The sequence below is a fragment of the Ambystoma mexicanum genome, chromosome 2p (genome assembly GCF_040938575.1).
Source record: "Ambystoma mexicanum isolate Mex_15411 chromosome 2p, UKY_AmexF1_1, whole genome shotgun sequence".
Taxonomy (NCBI): domain Eukaryota; kingdom Metazoa; phylum Chordata; class Amphibia; order Caudata; family Ambystomatidae; genus Ambystoma; species Ambystoma mexicanum.
Window position 1 is genome coordinate 1,300,204,200 of NC_090923.1, and position 20,422 is coordinate 1,300,224,621.

At 47.4% G+C, this 20,422-nt stretch overlaps 1 protein-coding gene across 1 annotated transcript in view; it reads left to right on the forward strand.

Annotated features, from left to right (window-relative positions):
* The window catches only part of EIF2AK1 (eukaryotic translation initiation factor 2 alpha kinase 1), a 1,543,308-nt gene that overhangs the window by 1,461,987 nt on the left and 60,899 nt on the right, over window positions 1-20,422 (forward strand). The window contains exon 14 of the mRNA XM_069645632.1: window positions 6,195-6,428. Coding sequence (XP_069501733.1) covers window positions 6,195-6,428 — 234 coding nt within the window. The remainder of the gene's footprint in view (window positions 1-6,194; window positions 6,429-20,422) is intronic.

Genomic DNA, 20,422 nt, shown 5'->3' on the forward strand with positions numbered 1-20,422 from the left:
TGCTTCCAGGCGCTTCTATTCATCACACGGGCTCCATCTTCAACTCACTTCAGCCCGCCATCCGCCATCGCCGGAACCCTGCAAAACAAGAGACATCATTACTAAAGACTTTAAAGACATTAGAATTACTCGAAACTTACCGTTCGTGCAGTAAACGACGGACAGCAGTCCTCTGAAGTCAAGAGGCCTGCTCCCCTTATCCAGTGAAGAAACTGGTTACAGCACCCTGCCTCGAGGCAGATGGAGAGCACGGCGTTCACTTACCTAAGGTGAGAGCGTTAACCTTTGGGGTTCTACAGGAGAAGAGAAAGGGAAGAAGAGAGAGACATTCAATAACCCAGTTCATTAATCCCACATTTTCTATCTGCAGACATCTTACCCTTCAAGCCAGACATACAGTGCACAGAGGTCCAGCCCAAAGAGCCAGCCGTGTGTTACACATCACCTTTGAAGATACGGTATACGCCCAGTCAAGACCGGCGCCTCTACGGGAATCAGGTGAGCGTTACACTGGTACTTTGCACAGAAGATCAACCCTCTATGGATTATGGCCCCTCAAGTGCTGTCGTGCTTGCTGTCGCTGGCCAAAGCTGGGCTGGAACATGCCTCCATCAAAATTCATCTGGCGGTTATCTCCCGCTACACAAAAACTCTGGGGCGGTCGTCGCTGTGGTCTCACCGCCTGCTGAAGGAGTTCATGAAAGGACTGTTCCGCTCGTTCCTGCCGGTGAACGCTCCAGCCCCGGCGTGGGAGCTCAATGTGGTGCTGACCAGGCTCATGGGCCCTCCATTCGAGCCTTTGCATTCGGCACCACTGAAGTTCTTATCGTGGAAGACAGCGTTCCTTGTGGCCATCCCCTCCACACGACAAGTGGGAGAGATCCAGGACCTCTCCTGTAAGCCTCCATATCTGGCATTCCACGAGACGAGGGCAGTGCTGAAGATGTACCCCTCCTTCAAGCCCAAGGTGCCATTGGACTTGCATCTCAACGAGCCCTTGGTGTTACCTGTTTTCTTCCCGTCACCTTCGTCGCCGGCTGAGAGGACTTTGCACTCGCTGGAAGTAGCTAGAGTGCTGAAGTTCTACGTGGACCGCACAAAGAGTTTTCGGAAGACATCACAGCTGTTTGTGAACTTTGGCTCTGTGAACCAAGGGAAGGCCCTCTCCAAGGCTTCCGTTTCCAGATGGCTCTCCGGCTGCATCATACACTGTCACCGGTTGGCAAACCGACCGTTGCCCGGCCGTCCAAGAGCCCATTTGACCAGAGCGATCGCTGCTACCACAGCGTTCCTGTCTGGTGTGCCCCTGCTGGACATCTGCAGGGCTGCTACGTGGAGGTCGACCCACACCTTCACGAAATTCTACTACGTTGACTGGGATTCCAGGGAGGAGTCCAGTGTTGGCCAAGCAGTGCTGCGCAATCTTGAAGGTGCACCTGGCGAGGAGGTAAGAGATGCTTAATGTTGAGTTGTTGAAATGCTTAATGTTGAGCCTTGCCACCTCCCGTGGTTGTGCATGTGTGTACTGCTATGTATTCTTGTATTCGTGAGCATGTGAATCCATGCCAGACCCCATGCTGCAGAAGGAACAAGTTACTTACCTGTAACTTGTTCTCCAGCATGGGTCTGGCATGGATTCACATGCAAACCCTCCCTCCAACCCCTCTGCGGCTCTTCTCTTGGTCCTACTGCCACTTTACCTGCTATCAAATCTGAAGATGGCTGCCAGAGGAGGGGCTTAGGTAGAGGGCAGTCATTGGCTGGGGGCAGTATGACCCAGAGACCAGTGATTGGTTATTAGAAGAAAGACCGTTCAGAAACAAAACTGATTTTTTCTTTGCCGAGGATTCCCAGCCTGATGACGGGGAATATTCATGAGCATGTGAATCCATGCCAGACCCATGCTGGAGAACAACAGTTATAGGTAAGTAGCTTGTTCCTTCCACAGCACGATTGTGACAGACGCCTCTCAGACAGAATGGGGGGGCTCATCTCAGCGATTCACAGGTTCAAGGCCTGTGGTCTGGGGAGGAATCTCGGTTCCACATCAATGTGCTCGAGTTGAGAGTGGTACACTGGGCCCTCAAGTTGTTTGTACCACGCATACGCGGGTCGGTGTTGAGGGTTTGGACGGACAATTCCACCACCATGTTTTATCTAAGGAAACAGGGGGACACACATTCAAAGGTCCTGTCGAAGGAGGCGCAGGATGTTTGGCGTTGGGCACTGGCTCACGAAATCAGCATTGTGGCCTATCATCTGCTGGGTGTGTTGAATGTGCAGGCAGACGCGCTCAGCAGGGACGCAGACCGGCTGCACGAGTGGAAACTGAAGGAGCAACAGGTTTCAATCATCTTCCGGAAATGGGGGCATCCCCATTGAACCTTTCTGCAACCATGGAAAACAAGCAGTGCCGGGAGTTCGCCAGTAGAAGGGCTCATCCAGAGTCTCTGGGGGAGGCGTTTTCGTTCCGGTGGACGGGCCGATTCATGTATGCATTTCCCCTGTTTCCACTAATTCGGCATACACTCCAGTGGATTCGGAGATACCAATGCCGTGTGATTTTGGTGGCTCCGTTCTGGCCCAGGCAGACGTGGTTCTCCGATCTCCTTCATTTGTCGATGGAAGAGCCGATTCGGTTGGAGGCGGCTACGGATCTCCTATCTCAGGACGACGGCAGAGGGTGGCATCACGATCTGGGCTCTCTCAGCCTCACGGCTTGGCTCCTGACTACTCCGAGTTCGGCCATTTTGGTATTTCCCAGAACTGTCGTCGAATTTTGGAGGCAGCAAGGGCACCGCCTACAAATATCTCATACGGACGGAAATGGAAAAGGTGTGGTGTACGACCCAGCCTGGGGTGGACCCTGTGAACGTTTCCCCGGAGCTTGTTCTCCCGTACCTGTTGCATTTGGCCAAAGAGGACCTGGCTTTGTCCTCCATTAAGGTACATTTGGCGGCGATATCAACGTTTACTCAGAGTTGTCATGCAGCTCCTCGGTTTAGTGACCGATTAGTAAAGAGTAAAGAATTTTTTGAATTTTTGAAGGGTTTATTTCGAAATTTTCCTCCTATGAAGAAGTTTGCACCGGTATGGAGCCTTAATGTGGTACTTTCGGTCAGGCGGATATCGGAGTTGCAGGCATTGGTCGTTGATCCTCCATACTTAAGATTTCTGAAGGATAAGGTTATTCTGGCCGCTAACCCGCACTTTATCCCCAAAGTGCCTACGGCATTCCACAAACTCTCTTCTATTGTTTTGCCCTCATTTTTTGCTTCGGCATCTACGCCTGTAGAACGGGCCCTGCATTCTCTGGACGTTAAGAGGGTGTTAAAGTTTTATTTGAATCGAACCCAGGACTTCAGGAAGTCGAGGCAGCTGTTTGTGGCGTATGGTCCATCCAGCAAGGGACAGCCTATATCCAAACAAGGACTCTCCCATTGGGTCTCTTCTACTATTTCATTGTGCCACTCTAAAGCTGGGAAGCCTTTGAGGATGGCTCCTAAGGCTCACTCGACGAGGTCCACGGCTTTGTCGGCGGCGTTATGGTCGGGGATTCCACTGGTGGACATTTGCCAGGCGCCCTCCCGGGCGGTGCCGCATACCTTTACCCAGCATTACTGTCTGGGGCAGTAATTCATGGCCTCACCATACCCTATTTATCATCTCTAGCATCAATCTACAGCCCTTCTGGGAGGGTACGGGGGGGCAAAGGGGTCCCTAACAACAGCACCAAACTGAAAGAGTGGTGCAGCATTAAAACCTCTCTAAGTGAGGCACATCCTCCTCAAGACCTGGCAGATCCAAAGGGCCCTCGAACAAGATGTGTATTAAAAAGAACATTGCAGCAGGTCTGTGGGTGCATTGAGTGGCCATGGCAAATAGTTGTGTGCAATATTGTTAAATGTCGTTTGTAATGCTGTTCTGTTGCAATCTGTGAGCCATTCATTTTGTGTGTTTGTTTTATGAGCTCACTGGGAGTTAGTTCTCTTCCTGTTCTAGAATGTGAGCTCTGAAGGGCCTCCTCTGGTCAGTTGGACAGGGCAACCTATGGGGAGAAGATGCACCTCCTGCAATGCACCAATATACATCCTTACCACCTTCCTTCTTTGAGAAACCAGAAGATGTCTCACCCACTAATCTCCAGCAATCTGTCATGTGACGGGTCAAGCAAAATCCTGCCCACAAACGAAAGTCTTTGATGTTTATACAGTAAAGAAAGTTTGTGGCAAAATAGATAAAGTTGGTCCGAGCCCGGCCGAGGGAGATCAATTGAAAGCTTTGTGTTAAAAGTGGATCTGAGCCCGGCGGAGGAGGCCCTGGGGTGGAGCAAAAATCACCCAAGAAATGTTTGTGTTAAAGTGGGTCGGAGCCCGGCAGAGGGGGACCTGGGGTGTACAGAAAATCACCAGAGAATTTGTACGTGTGAAATCCTAAGAAGAAAGGAACTTTGATGTTTGTCGTGTTGTATCCGGCCCTCTGAAAAGCGACTTTGAATGGCAAAGAAACTTTCGCACAGAAGGCCATGATGTTGAAGTTTCGAACTGTACTCTCTTGCTGGAGAAGCCAGAGACTGTGCTAATCTCGAGTGTGCCGCCTTGTCCCATGCTGAAAACGTGGAAAAGGGAAGCCAACGGCTTGAATAGCCTGACATATCATTTATTGAACACTTTTCTTTTGCATAACCTTGTTTCCCACACTATTTGCATCTAGAGGTAAGGATTGGCAATATGTTTATTAGTATAGGCCCTTTTATTTTGACAAGACACCACTAGAACTGCATTATTATTATTTGATGGCCTTAGCTTACTACCATCTTTAGAGGTAGGATTAGATAGATGTTTTTCATACCCAATTGAAGTTCAATAAACACCCTTGAACTGTGATCACCCATGTCTTTCTTACTGTTTGATACCATGCCTTCCTTACACTGCTGCCTACCATAAGTACAAGCTCTACTCTCCAATACGCCATTTAATAGGAATGCTCTAATAACTAGCAGTCTTTGCAGGTGGTAGCAACATTCTAGTTCATAAAATGCAGGATGTCAAACCTTGGTGGATAATGGAGGTTCCAGATAGAAGAGTTCCAGGAAGGAGATACGAAGTGCAGGAAACTTGATTGTTTTCTTTCCTCGATTTTCTGGGTTTCTGCCATCCAGAAAACTGTTGGGTACCAATTGGTGGAATACCAAAGCTTTTATGTAATTACTAAACATCAATAATGTGTTAACATATGCAAGACACGATATCCCTTGATCTCCCACTGTGGATTGCTTTCCACCTCATGCAGGCGTGCTGGTCTTTTTCTGTGGCTGGTCTTTTTCTGTGGCAGTCCTTTTGAGTACAGGTCCATTGACGGTTCAGCCTGCAGGGGATATGATAGCCTAGACTCAAGTCTCAACATGCATGTCATGCTGGTGGCATCCCAGTCCACAGCTCCTGATGTTGGGGAAACTTTCAGGAGGCAATACATTTGGTATTTTGCAGACTTTGGGGAATCATTGTTTTAGTTCCTTAGGTAAGTGAGGTTTCTCTACAACCAGCGTTTCCACTTGACTCATGCCTCCATTTACAAGAATATTTACCAGTTAATATAGGTGTAAATAAAACGGATGATCCTTCCAGTAGCATACCTCAGACATCAATTAATACATCAATAGAATTAACAAGTTTGAAACTGGTTTCAAATAGGTTTACACTTAAACCACAAAAGCACCGTTGTTTTTTTAACCTCTTTGTTCAAGTTATTTACATAGTGATCAATCGGAGAAAAATTGATCAATAGTTAAATTATCCAATATATTTTATTACATCGCAGTTGTAGCCATCCAAATTATACAGCCACACAAAGCTGTAGAACTATTTTTCTCCTTCAATTGCATGTGCTAATCTTTGAAGGATTCTTTTTAGCTGTGGTTTTCTGGCCTGTTTATCAAAAAGTGAATATGTGAACATGCGTCCTTGGTAATCTGGGCATTTATAAGTGAAATGCAAATTTTTATATAAAAAAATGATATGTGCAGTGTTTGTTTGGAGGGCAGGGTTATGGCAGATGTTCTGATTCACTGTTGCACTCATTCTTGTAGCTATCCATTTTTGTATTAATTGATTATTGTGCAACACACGTTACTTGTATTTTAACATCGTGATAAGGTTTGATTTGTTTTTTTTTCTCCACTTTTTCTACCCCAGTCGGACATGTACAGTGTGGGCATGATTCTCCTGGAGCTCTTTCAACCTTTTGGAACTGAAATGGAGAGAAACAAGGTTTTGATTGCATTGAGAAATGGTCATGTACCCAATTCTTTTAATGAACAATGGCCAATTCAAACAAAGTACGTCAAACTGTTGACAAGCACAGTGTCTTCCCAGAGACCATCAGCGGCTCACATTCTCGAAAGTGAACTTTTTCATAACACAGAAAAGGTAGGTTTTGTTTTCAAAATGATATTTTAACCAAAATCCAGATACTCAAAAATGTAGGATATCGTCCCTTTTTCCCTGGCGGGAGACCTTTTCCATTGGGCCAGGAGGATGCAACAACATTACAATAATCCCACTGGCAGTGGTGAACAGGGGGAGGATCACCTGGGAAGGGAAGCCACTTATAGGACTAGGGATGACCATCTTCAAGAGAAGCAGTATTACCCCGGTGAAAGTCCTTTAGCCTCTTTTTGGGTATTAACCTCCCCTTCCATCTGTCCTGATAGAACGGATATGTTTTATCGTGAAACCAATCCAACTAATTCATTCATTCACACTAAAGATCTATCTAGTATTGACATTGGACCTCATTCTAAGTTTGCCGGTCTGGAAACAAGGGTGCCGGTAAGCTCATAGGCACCCTTGTTTCTGGACGTGTTTGCCTGCTGTGGCCGCTGTGCCCGACAGGTCTGACCCTTCCAGCACAGCAGCCACAGTAGGAAAACACTTCACGGAAGCGCTTGCACCATTAGCAACAGTGCCGGCACATCCATGTCCCCACTCCCATAGAGTCCTATGGGACTCTCTGGGAATGTGGACTTACATTTTGGCGGCACCTGACTTCCCGGGCCGCCAGAGTTGTAATCTTCCGGTGGCATTGGGAAGTCAGGTGCCAGTAAAATATTACGAGTCCGGCGGCAACCCACCGGTAGCACCAGCAGGGTTACCGCCAGCCTCATAATGAAGCCCACTGATTTATTACATCTGAAACCATGTACCGAAACGAAGAAGAGGACTGAGAGGATGAAGATCACCTGGGTAAACCGTAGTGAGCAGTCTAATCCTTTAACACATCTGATTGGTTCAAGACAACTCCTTTTTTCAATGCAGGAGTTTAAATGTACGCAGCTGAAAGCCAGAGGAGAATCCCTGTGAGCAGGTATTGCCGGTAAAGCAAAGCGGTCAGCTGTGAAGCAGAGAACGGAGATGCAAGACCGACACAGAAACAAGATGCCTTTTTTCCGGAGGAAGGAAAGAGAGCGAGCAAGCATAGCACAGGAGCCGGCTATTCTGAAGCTCGCTTACTGAATATATGCATGGGGTGTCTTGTCGTGTCCACAGGAACGCCAAAGCAAGAGCAGATCACGAGAAGGATGCAGGATGCTGTGGATGAACAACCAAACTGAGATCAAATCCAAGGGCTTCTGGTACCTTGAGACGGAATTTCGCCGGCCAGAAGGCGTGAATCAAAAACAAAGGTCCGTAGGGTGGTGACAAGGTCTGGAAAGCCAGGTGAAGCACAGAGGACCAAATGACGGTCAGAGAATATTTTGGACTGATACACTAAGAAAAATACAAAGAAGCCACAGGGTAGATGCCCCAGTCATTAATACATGCATGACAAGGGGATACACGAAAAGTGAAAACTTGGTTTGGCAGGAGAGTGAACTAGACTATTGCCGACAACAATTGCGAGTCTGGGCCTGCACCCATATGAAGCAGAAAGTATAAGGGAGTTTAGAGACTCTGCGCTGAAGCAAGATTGGAAACAAGGAACCGTATGTTTGGCAGGAGACTAAACTAAACTAACCCATGGTCCCATTGCGAGTCTGGGACCCGGACCCAAAAGAGAGACTAGGCATAAATCGGTCTGGGACCCTAAAGATAATCAGAAATAACACGGGCTGCAACCCTATACAAGAAACAAAGACAGTATATGAGATAACTGGGTCTTGACAGGAGAGTACACCAAGACCCCTCAAGTATTGCGTGTCTAGCTTTCTCACCCAAATAGAAGGATGGCAACAAAGGGGTTTAGAATCCTAGAACTGAGACCATCTTATACTTTTTGGAGAATCGTTTGTGTTGTGTATAAGAGACTGGAAAGACATTTGTCCTTTTGAAGTCTAGGGGAAAGGAGCAACACCCTAAAAGTGGAACATTATTTTCTTGAATACTTTGGAAGCCCACCTGGCTGAGAACATTTGCATTGCCTTGATGAACACTGTTTTCTTTAGAGTGAGATCACCCTTGCACTATTATGTTAGTTTATAGTGTGAGGGACAGAGATGGCTTTTGGGGACGTGCCTGGCACAGATGTTATATATGTGTAGACATCCTGACTGTTTTCACTAGTTCCTTTGAGGCAGGGAAACCCCTCTTAGATTTAGAGATGGATAGGCCTTTTTCCCAACCTTTCTTCATCAATAAAAGTCTATACCCCCAAATATTCCACTCTTATGTCCGAGCCTTACTACTGGTATGTCATACTACCCTCTTGCTTTACTGCAGCTTCAGAGAGGTTGTGTGGGTGGGGTAGAAAAGAGGCGGGATGCATCATTGACATGTACAGTGGGATGGTAACTGGGGTTTGAAATAGTTTTTGCTGCTTGTCTCTTAATTTTGTTGATATTCATATAGTACACATCTGCCGTTGGTGTAGCCTTTTAAAGGTTTGTTCATGCACACTGCAGGCTGGAAACTGGGTATGGGTACAAGCGTGTGAGGATGGAGTGTTTCCATTTAATAGGAATGCTTTAATAACTAGCAGTCTTTGCAGGTGGTAGCAGCATCCTAGTTCATAAAATGCAGGATGACAAACCTTAGTGGATAATGGAGGTTCCAGATAGAAGAGTTCCAGGAAGGAGAGGCGAAGTCCAGGAAACTTGATTATCTTTTTTTTCCTCGGTTTTCTGGGTCTCTGCCATCCAGAAAACTGTTATCCAGCATCATTGGGTACCAATTGGTGCAATATCAAAGCTTTTATGGAATAACTAAACATCAATAATGTGTCAACATACGCAAGACACAAGGACAGGCCCTTAGAGTTGCAGGGTTTTGCCATAACCAGAAAACTGCACTTGGTACAATCCCTTGATCTCCCACTGCGGATTGCTTTCCACCTCATGCAGGCGTGTGTCACGATTCCTGCCCCCAGCCCGCCGGCATATCAGGCTGGAGCCAGGTCACGATCACCTAGTCGGCCCCTAAGGGCCTCTCCATCTCCCCAGAGACCTACTTGGACTCATACTTGGCGTCTTTGGCACCAAGCTCACACACAGTCCTGAGATCCACTTAGCATTGGACTTGCAATGTATTATGGGCCAATGGATGCCTCCATGTAATTCAGTTCCTTGAACTGGATGAGTAGTCTAGTCTTTCGGGTGTGGCTCAGCCCAGGGATACCTGGGATACCTACAAACTATTTAAACCACGCCCGGCCTGAGAAACATGCGTTGCGTTTCTCTGCACCTGCCGCGTGACACTCACCGTGCTCGGATCTCCTAAAGAGGCCCACTTCTTTCTTCAGCACCAGCGTACTTGCAAGAACAAGAACATCGTTACCAATACTCAGCTTGAAGAGCATGCAACTTCTGTCCGGCTCTTCCCAGTCTTGCGGATTCCTACGGCAGAGTCATCTCCATCTCGGCACGTCACGCCCTACGAAAAGGGGAGAAGAATAGAAGAAAAGACGTTAGTAAACATTCAGCAATACTTAGCTCTCTCGAATTTGCAAAGAGAGTTTGATCCTTGCCTGAACTCCCGTCGATCAGACAACTTCTGCTCCGGAGCATCCCGCCGATCTGAAAAAGGGGAAAAGACACTTCAGGTTAGCGCAAAAACATTTAAGAGGCGCCGCACATCGCGCTTACTCACCGCCGCTCATCTCCTCAGCTCGCTTCTATGCTGGGTTACTGCGGCACCTAAAAGGACACGGAAAAGGCAAACATTGGTTAGTGGAAAGGAAGCCAATAAGCATCATGCTCCACACTCCTACTTACCTCAGCAGCGCGTCGCCATCCTCAAGTCCTTTACCACCTAAGGAAAGAAAGACACAGTATTAGAGGGACTAGAGCCATCAGAACTTTCGTAAGGCTCATTCCACTTACTGGCCGGGCTGAAGTCGCAGCAAGCCCCGTCCACCGGGCCCGTGCCAGTAAAGCAACTAGGCACCCTCCAACCCGCATCACCCAATGCACCCCTGCACCAAAGGCAGGACTGAGACCGCCCCACATCAAAAAACAAGGTGAGGAGAGAACCGGGGGAAGGTCGGGACCCACAAAAGAAAGGGGGCCAGACAAGCAAGACCAATAGGGAATGGACCTCTGGTAATCCTGTGTTTCAGGCCCAGTGCTTGGTTGAGCAAAGTCCAGGGAAGGGTTCGAAGTGGTCGGAAGTCCGGACCGGCTGAGTGGTATCCCCGTGGATATCAGGTGAGCATTACAGAACGCAAAGCCTCATACCAAAAATCCACCTGGGCGTCATGGAAACGTCAGAAAACGACCAGTTAGCCCAAATGTTGGGGCAGTTACGCTCCGAAGTGCATGCAGCCCGGCAGGAGACCAACACCATGAGGAGAGAGTTGATAGTTGCTAAAGAACGAACTGATGACCTAAGCCGACAACTTCTCCAGTCACAAGCAGGACATGCACCATTTCCGTGAAACTTCCCTACAACGCCAGTACCATCAGCCAGCCCTATTCAGAAAACCCTTCCTGGGGGAGTTCCCTTGGCGCCACCGGAGCGATTCAATGGGGATCCTAAGAAATATGCCACTTTTTGAACCAGTGCCGTCTGCACTTCCTTTTCAGGCCCGGGGCCTTTCCAAATGACCAATCACGGGTCGCATTTGTGCTATCTTATTTGAGCAGAAGTGCTGCAGACTGGTCAGTACCATTTGTGACTCAAGACGATCCTCTGTTACACAATTTCAGAGGTTTTCAACAGGAAATGGAAAAACCTTTCGCCCGTCGTACTCATGGACAGGCTCTAGACAACAAACTTCTATCCCTTCGTCAAGGAAACCAAGACCTATTGACATACATCGCCACGTTCAATAGACTTGTGGTTGAAGCTGAATGGCCTGCAGAGAAGAGAACCACGTTATTTCATAGGGGTCTGCAGGGAGAGCTAAAGGATGTCCTCGCACAAGTAGTGGACCCCCCTCAAGACTGTGCAGAATTTATTATCCTTGGGGTTCAGCTAGATCAAAGATTGCAAGACCGAAGAGCAGATCGAACCAGACCCGACTCCCAACCTATTTATGTGCGTTCAAGGGACAATGTTTCTTGATCAACAGAAGGCTCAGGGGAACCAATGCAGATTGGAGGCGTCAGATCCCCCTTGACTAAGGCGGAAAGAGATAAGAGGAGGCAGCAGCAATTATGTTTGTACTGTGGAAAATCGGGTCACTTTCTCAAGGAGAGCCCAGTGAAGCTACCGAGAAGGATAGTAGGAGCTACGGACAAGGAAGACCCCACCAAGGAGTCGGAAAACTGCCCAGCCCGGCAAGTGTAGGGGTCCACTTGTCGAGTGAAGAAAGTGAACTACAGACCTCCCATTTTGCACTACCTGTGATCCCGATCAATCACCAATAACCATCGCGGAGGCACGCAGCAAGAGCGTACATAGACAGTGGAGCTGTTGGGAATTACATAGACCAAGATCTTGCAGCAAAGATGGGACTTCCTTAATGTCCAAAGTTAACCACAGACACTGTAACCACTGTCGATGGCACAGAAATAGCCTCCGGTCCAGTATCTCAATGCAATGCAACGTTAACCCTTCTGTGCCAGGATGGGCATCAAGAATCTATCGCTTACGACCTCATCAAGGCACCTCAGTTCTGACTGATCTTAGGGATGCCCTGGTTGGTAGCTCATAATCCTTGAATAGATTAGCGAGCAAAGGAGCTGGCCTTCTCCGAGACCTGTGCTCAAACGTGTTATCGCCAAGAGAAACAATCAATCAACGCCAGAACCTCTACGCTGGGAACAGTGGCGGCCGGGACCCTACCAAGAGAGTACCAGGATTTTCAAGACATATTTCAGAAGGTACAAGCTAATACCCTACCTCTACACAGACCATACGATTGCCAGATTGACCTGATACCCGGCGCCCAGATCCCTTGTGGATGAATCTACGCACTCACAGAACCAGAAAACCTCGACCAATACCTGGCAAACGGTTTTATCCGTTCCTCGAAGTCCCCGGCAGCCAGTCCCCTGTTCTTCGTACCGATGAAGGAAGGGGACCTAAGAACGTGCATCGACTACCGCGCACGGAACCAGATTACCGTCAAAAACCGTTATCCCCTGCCATTGATTCCTGAACTGCTTGATCAAGTCAAAAAAGCCCAAATCTACACAAAACTAGATCTAAGAGGAGCATATCACCTTGTCCGAGTTAAAAAGGGTGACGAATGGAAAACTGCCTTTCGTACAAAGTATGGCCTGTACGAATATCAAGTAATGCCCTTTGTCCTTTGCAACGCCCCAGCTGCATTTCAATATTTCATGAACAATGTTTTAAGGGAATTAATTGATGTATGTGCTCTAGTATACATTGACGACATCCTAGTGTACTCCGCATCAAAACAAGACCACGTCAAACACGCTCGATCCGTACTGGCAAAACTCAGCCAGCATCAGCTCCATGCCAAGCTTGACAAGTGTTCATTCCATGTTTCCGAGGTGGAGTTCCTTGGCTTCATTCTCAGTCCGAATGGTATCCGTATGGATGCACACAAGGTAGGTGCGATCCTAAACTGGCCAACACCAAACTCGTTCAAGGGAGTCCAGAGCATGTTAGGTTTCTCATACTTCTACCGCCGGTTCATCCCGGGATTCTCACAAATAGTACATCCCATCACATCGTTACTAAAAAGAGCAATAAAGCTTTTCAATGGACATAGGAAGCAGAAAGAGCTTTCCAGGAACTTAAGGCTCAATTCACTTCGGCCCCAATTCTAAGCCATCCTCGCCCAGACCTCCCATACGTGGTGGAAACGGATGCATCAAGCATGGCCATGGGAGCCGTCCTCTCGCAAAAGGACCCTGAAACGGGTCAATTACACCCGGTTGCCTACTGGTCATGTAAATTTACACCCCCCGAGCTCAATTACGCCATCACAGATAAAGAGCTCCTAGCCATCAAGTCAGCCTTTAAGACCTGATGCCATTACCTTCTGTGTGCAAAACACACCATCACTGTCATACCAGATCACCGAAATCTCTAGTATCTAAAAACTGCTAAAGCGCAATCTTCACGACAGCTACGTTTGGCCCTATTCTTCGCTGAATATGACTATGTGATTACGTTTCGACCTGGAGTCAAAATGGGAAGGCCGATGCCCATTCCCGTATGGGTATTGAAGAACAGGAGTACAAACCACCAGACCTGATACCTATTATCCCATGTGACAAAATCCTAGGAATTACTTCAACCATCACTCAGAAAGAACTGCACGAAAGAAATCCAAAACTTGATGAGTCCTAAGCAATCACAAGAGTGGTGCACACAAGGGGAACATTACACGATAAGGGACCTGTTGCCCTACTTCAGAAAACGCTTGTTCTTACCAAATCAGGAACTACGAGAACAAGTCATGTCCAGCTATCATGATTCCTTAATCGAAGGCCACCTGGGGATCGCAAAAACTTTAGCCAAAGTGAAACGGAATTATTGGTGGTCCACGTGGCGTAAATTCATTGTTCAATTTATCCGATCTTGTGGAGTATGCGCTCAAAACAAATCATCCAAACAGAAACCGGCGGGACTCTTGCAACCGTTGGATATCCCACCAGCACCCTGGCACACATTATCCCTCGACTTTATTACTGACCTACCATCCAGTCAGGGATTTAACACCATTCTAGTAGTTGTGGACCTGTTTTCAAAAATGGCACACTTCATCCCTCTAAAGGGGCTCCCAAATGCTTCCACTCTAGCAAAAGTATTTCTGGAATGCATCGTACGGCTCCATGGTTTCACCTCAGTACTGGTTTCAGACCGTGGTACTCAGTTTGCATCCAACTTCTGGAGGAAGTGCTGCTCTTTGGCTCACATTGACATCCGACTATCCACCAGTCACCATTCCCAAATGGATGGTCAAACTGAGCGAACAAATCAGACGCTCAAACAGTATCTTCGCTGTATGCTCCAACAAGCTGAGGTGAGCTGGTCAGATTTATTATCGATCGCTGAATATGCCTACAACAACTCCCTACACACCAGTACTGGGAAAACCCCCTTTTATACCATATATGGTTGACACCCACGCACTTCCGAGTTGGACACCCCTACGACCTTAGAAATACCGGCAATTAAAACCTTACACACAACCATTTCACAAACCTTCAAAAGGGCAGCGGAACACCTACTCCGAGCTAAGGATCGTCAGAAGAAATTTGCAGACCAACACCGAATCAATGCCCCTAACTACCAAGTGGGAGACAAAGTCTGGCTGGCATCCAAGCATGTACCCATTAAAGGGACCCGAACCTTCCGTCCAAGCTAACTGGGCCCATTCACTATTACCTCCGTGATAAATCCAGTAGCTGTCAAACTAGCTTTACCAGCTAATATGCTAATTCATCCTGTGTTCCACGTGTGTCTCTTAAAGCCTGTTCAACCTGGGACCCGCGTAACACCAGCACTGAAGCCAATAGAGATCGCAGGAGAGCCAGAATTCGAGGTCAAGGACATCCTGGATTCCAAGTATGTCAGATCCAAACTATACTATTTAGTGGACTGGAAAGGGTACGGTCCCCAGGACAGGACATGGGAACCCTGTTAGTACATCCACGCACTCGCCTGCTTAGGAAGTTCCACCAAAACCACCCAAACAAGCCGAGACCAGAGGGGAGAGCCACCTTGAGAGGGGCCTTCGGAGGGGAGGGGGCTTGCTATCCTGATTCCTGCCCCCAGCCCACGGAAATCAGGCTGGAGCCAGGTTACGATCACCTAGTCGGCCCCTAAGAGCCTCTCCATCTCCTCAGAGACCTACTTGGACTCAGACTTGGCGCCTTTGGCACCAAGCTCACACACAGTCCTGAGATCCACTTAGCATTGGACTTGCAATGTATTATGGGGCATCCATTGTCCGATAATACATTGTAATTCCGTTCCTTGAACTGGATGAGCAGTCTAGTCTTTCGGGTGTGGCTCAGCCCAGGGATACCTGGGATACCTACAGACTATTTAAACCACGCCCGGCCTGGGAAACATGCTTTGCGTTTCTCTGCACCTGCAGCGTGACACTCACCGTGCTTGGATCTCCTGAAGAAGCCCACATCTTTCTTCAGCGCCAGCGCACCTGCAAGAACAAGAACATAGTTACCAATACTCGCCTTGAAGAGCATCCAACTTTTGTCCGGCTCTTCCCAGTCTTGCAGATTCCTAGGGCAGAATCATCTCCATCGCGGCACGCCGCGCCCTACGAAAAGGGGAGAAGAATAGAAGAAAAGACGTTACTAAGCATTCAGCAATACTTTGCTCTCTCGAATTTGCAAAGAGTTTGATCCTTACCTGAACTCCTGTCGATTGGACAACTTCTGCTCCGGAGCATCCCGCCGATCTGAAAAAGGGGAAAAGACACATCAGGTTAGCGCAAAAACATTTAAGAGGTGCCGCACATCACGCTTACTCACCGCCACTCATCTCCTCAGCTCGCTTCCATGTGTTAGGAAAGGAAGAAGGCGATGGATATGGCAGGGGAAATGTGCACAAAATACACAGTAAACAACCTTGAATATAACAACGTGCATTCAATACCCAAGACTCGTGTATACCACTATATGAAAAGGAATGTAGGGTAAGCACTTAGAACCTCCTTATGACTGAAAGGAAAGTCGGCAAACTCCTTACACACTATGCTATTACAGATACTGACAGCGCTAAACCCACGTAGAGGGCAAGCAGGGACAGTATCTGTAAGCTGACACTCTAGACGGTACTGAATAAAGAATTTGGAAACAGTACTCACAAGGACCGAAATGACAACATGAATGCCAGTACTCACGAAGACCGGAAAGACCACTTGGATGTCCGTAATCACGAGGACCGGAAAGACCACTCAAAAGTCAGTACTAACCCACAACCCTGTAAATCAAACAAGAACCCAGAAGGCAGTAAAGGCAAAGAGTGAGGATGACTAAATACCTAAACCCAAGTCAAGAGGCAAGAAGGAATAGTACAGTGTGGAAAACAAAAGATAATCACACAGGAGCTAGTTACAACAGCTTCCCACACCTAATAATAAAATAGGAAATAAATGTAAAAGTGTAAAGGAAAACATGGCATGGATCCCAATAGAAGGCAAGGATCAGGAGCAGTGAAAACGATATCAAAAGGGAAACTTTCCCACCCATCCAAGGTGAGAAGGCAGGAAGCTAAACCTGTAAAGGAAAGATTAATGCAACAAGACTTTCAGTAGCAAAGGACAATTTCTAGGAAACAGTGAACACAGGCAATTGGGCTACAGCAAAAGGAAAGCTCAGAGAAAGGCTGCCTGCAGACAGAGAAAGGGAGAAAGGGATTTCCAAAAGGCAGAAATCAATTAGGCATACAAATACGAATTCCAGGACAAGGAACAAGAAACACTAACTAGAAACTGGGCACAAAAACTAGGAACCAGGAACAAGGGACCAGTCACGACAGGAACGCTGCAACAATGACCAGCGCTGGACTGAAGCAAACTGAGGCTTTTAAAGCTGCTTAACGAGCACACCCCTCAGGCGTGTCGCCTGCTGCACCTGCAGCCACAGGTGTTGCCTATCCTCCACCCAGCCTTGTCCTGCAAGGGAGGAGGTGAGGCAGTGAGCCAGGCATTCTGGGAAGCATAGTCATTTGATTAAAGTAGCAGTAGCATGCTGGCTGCCAAAAACCTGGAATGGATCCTGAAGGGAAGTAATTTGGGAAATAAGGTTTTAGCGCTCCCAATTCATCAGGACACTGTAGCATAAGGTTCGGAGGAAATGTCCAGTAGGGAAGAAACCCCAAAACATGCCCCCAAGTGGCGGGAACGGGAGCGAAGGGAGCGAGCTGTGACACCATGCTGGGTTACTGCGCCACCTAAAAGGAAACGGAAAAGGCAAACATTGGTTAGTGCAAAGGAAGCCAATAAGCATCACGATCCGTACTCCTACTTACCTCAGCAGCGCGTCGCCATCTTCAAGACCTTCACCACCTAAGGAAAGAAAGACAAAGTATTAAAGGGACTAGAGCCATCAGAACTTTCGTAAGGCTCAGTCCACTTACTGGCCGGGCTGAAGTCGCAGCAAGCCCCGTCTGCCGGGCCTGTGCCAGTAAAGAAACTAGTCACCCTCCAACCCGCATCACCCAATGCACCCCTGCACCGAAGGCAGGACGGAGAGCGCCCCACATCAAAAAACAAGGTGAGGAGAGAACTGGGGGAAGGATGGGACCCACGAAAGAAAGGGGGGACAGACAAGCAAGACCAATAGGGAATTGACCTCTGGTAATCCTGTGTTTCAGGCCCAGTGCTTGGTTGAGCAAAGTCCAGGGAAGGGTTCGAAGTGGTCGGAAGTCCGGACCGGCTGAGTGGTATCCCCGTGGATATCAGGTGAGCTTTACAGAACGCAAAGCCTCATACCAAAAATCCACTTGGGCGTCATGGAAACGTCAGAAACCGACCAGTTAGCCCAAATGTTGGGGCAGTTACGCTCCGAAGTGCATGCAGCCCGGCAGGAGACCAACACCGTGAGGAGAGAGTTGATAGTTGCTAAAGAACGAACTGATGACCTAAGCCGACAACTTCTCCAGTCACAAGCAGGACATGCACCATTGCCGGGAAACTTGCCTACAACGCCATTACCATCAGCCAGCCCTGTTCAGATGACCCTTCCTGGGGGAGTTCCCTTGGCGCCACCGGAGCGATTCACTGGGGATCCTAAGAAATATGCCACTTTTATAAACCAGTGCCGTCTGTACTTCCTTTGCAGGCCCGGGGCCTTTCCAAATGACCATTCACGGGTCGCATTTGTGCTATCTTATTTGAGCAGAAGTGGTCGGAAGACCGGACCGGCTGAGTGGCATCCCTGTGGATATCAGGTGAGCGTTACAGCGTGCTGGTCTTTTTCTGTGGCAGTCCTTTTGAGTGCAGGTCCATTGACGGTGCAGCCTGCGGGGGATATGGTAGCCTAGACTGAAGTCTCCACATGCATGTCATGCTGGTGGCATCCCAGTCCACCACTCCTGATGTTGGGGAAACTTTCAGGAGGCAATACATTGGGTCCTTTGAAGAATTTGGGGAATCTTTGTTTTAGATCCTTAGGTAAGTGAGGTTTCTCTACAACCAGCGATTCCACTTGACTCATGCCTCAATTTACAAGAATATTTACCAGTTAATATAGGTGTAAATAAAACGGATGATCCTTCCAGTAGCATACCTCAGACATCAATTAATACATAAATAGAATTAACAAGTTTGAAACTGGTTTCAAATAGGTTTACACTTAAACCACAAAAGCACCCATGTTTTTTTAACCTCTTTGTTCAAGTTATTTACATAGTGATCAATCAGAGAAAAATTGATCAATAGTTAAATAATCCAATATATTTTATTACATCGCAGTTGTAGCCATCCAAATTATAGTGAAATGCAAATTGTATATAATATAATGATATGTGCAGTGTTTGTTTGGAGGGCAGGGTTATGGCAGCCTTTCTTGATCAATAAAATTCTATACCCCAAAATATGCCACCCTTATGTCTGAGCCTTACTACTGGTATGTCATACTACCCTCTTGCTTTACTGCAGCTTCAGAGAGGATGTGTGGGTGGGGTAGAAAAGAGGCAGTGATGCATCATTGACATGTACAATGGGATGTTACCTGGGGTTGGAAATAGCATTTGCTACTTGTCTCTTAATTTTATTGCTATTCATATAGTACATATCTGCCGTTGGTGTAGCCTTGTAACGGCTTGTTCATGCGCACTGCAGGCTGGAAACTGGGTATTGGTTCAATCGTGTGAGGATGGAGTGTTTCCTGTTTGGTTAAGTTAAATGTCATGCCAGAGAAAAAGATATGTGCCCCAATCGTCAGCCGTGTTACTAGAGTAGCCTGTGTAGCTGCAAATGCTGTTTAGGCACATAATAAGAGTAAGTACATTGTAGCCTTCTGGAAGGATCATACAGTAGCGACACCTGACTTTGAGGTGTGTAAAATTGGTAGGTCCTGTGCTTGTCGGCCAGAGAGGAGTAACGATTATGTGACTGAAACCTTGGTGCTGTGAACTATATCTGATGGTGGCAGGAGGGAGTCCCGCTGAAATAGTTCAGCAGGTTCATACCTACCAGCAATTGTGCGCTTTCACTATTATTAAAGCTTTCTAAAAATGTGATATATTAGGGAACTGTTGCTGCTTATTTGGCTGGTTACATCCTTAAAGGTTTTACAACATTTGTTGGCTACCAGTATTTTAAAGTGCTGTGGAGCAGGGAATAATTAGATTCTCTTTGCTTTTTGTATTGCAAGGTGCTCCTGGAAGTTGCGGAAATGTCTTTAATTTCAGGTCCAGTGCTTGGCAGTTTGGACTGAATGAAGCACTGCCCAGGTGGGATTTCATGCAGAAATACTCTGTGTTTGTTTACACTGTAAAAACCTGGGTCTTTTGAGGGTGAGTTGGTGGCATTGGCCACTTGTAGCAGATGAGGCCAAATCACTTAATCAGAAGAAGAGGGCTTAGGTAGAGGATGAATAGAAGTGAAGGGACTGTGGCACCTAGGAACACACCTAACGGCTGCAATTGAAGGCTGGAGTGAAAAGAAGGGAAAACAATAATGTGGATTGTCTGAGCAAGAAGAACCAAGCTTCAGCTGGGTCTTTGTTTACCATGTGGCCCAATTGGTTAATTAGAGGTGGAATGTCTAGTGTGATGAAGGTGGAAAAGAGGTTCAAAAGGAGGAGGGCAGCCATTCCATTGTTGTCTGCAAGATTCATGAGGCCAGTTCCATGTGGCAATGAATAATGGTCTTTGCCCAGGTGAGGGTCGGAAGCACACTTGAGCATCATCAATAAGGTTGCTGGGTCCAGTAACTTCAGTAGCTATAAGTAAGTCTATATCTCTGTACGTTTAGTCGGGAAACTAACATTGGCTGTAGGTCTGTAGATATTTGTGGTGGTAGAAATGAGACTGGGTTACTTGAGTTGTAGTTCGATGAAGGAGCCTTTACATTCTGCCTGTGGGAGTCC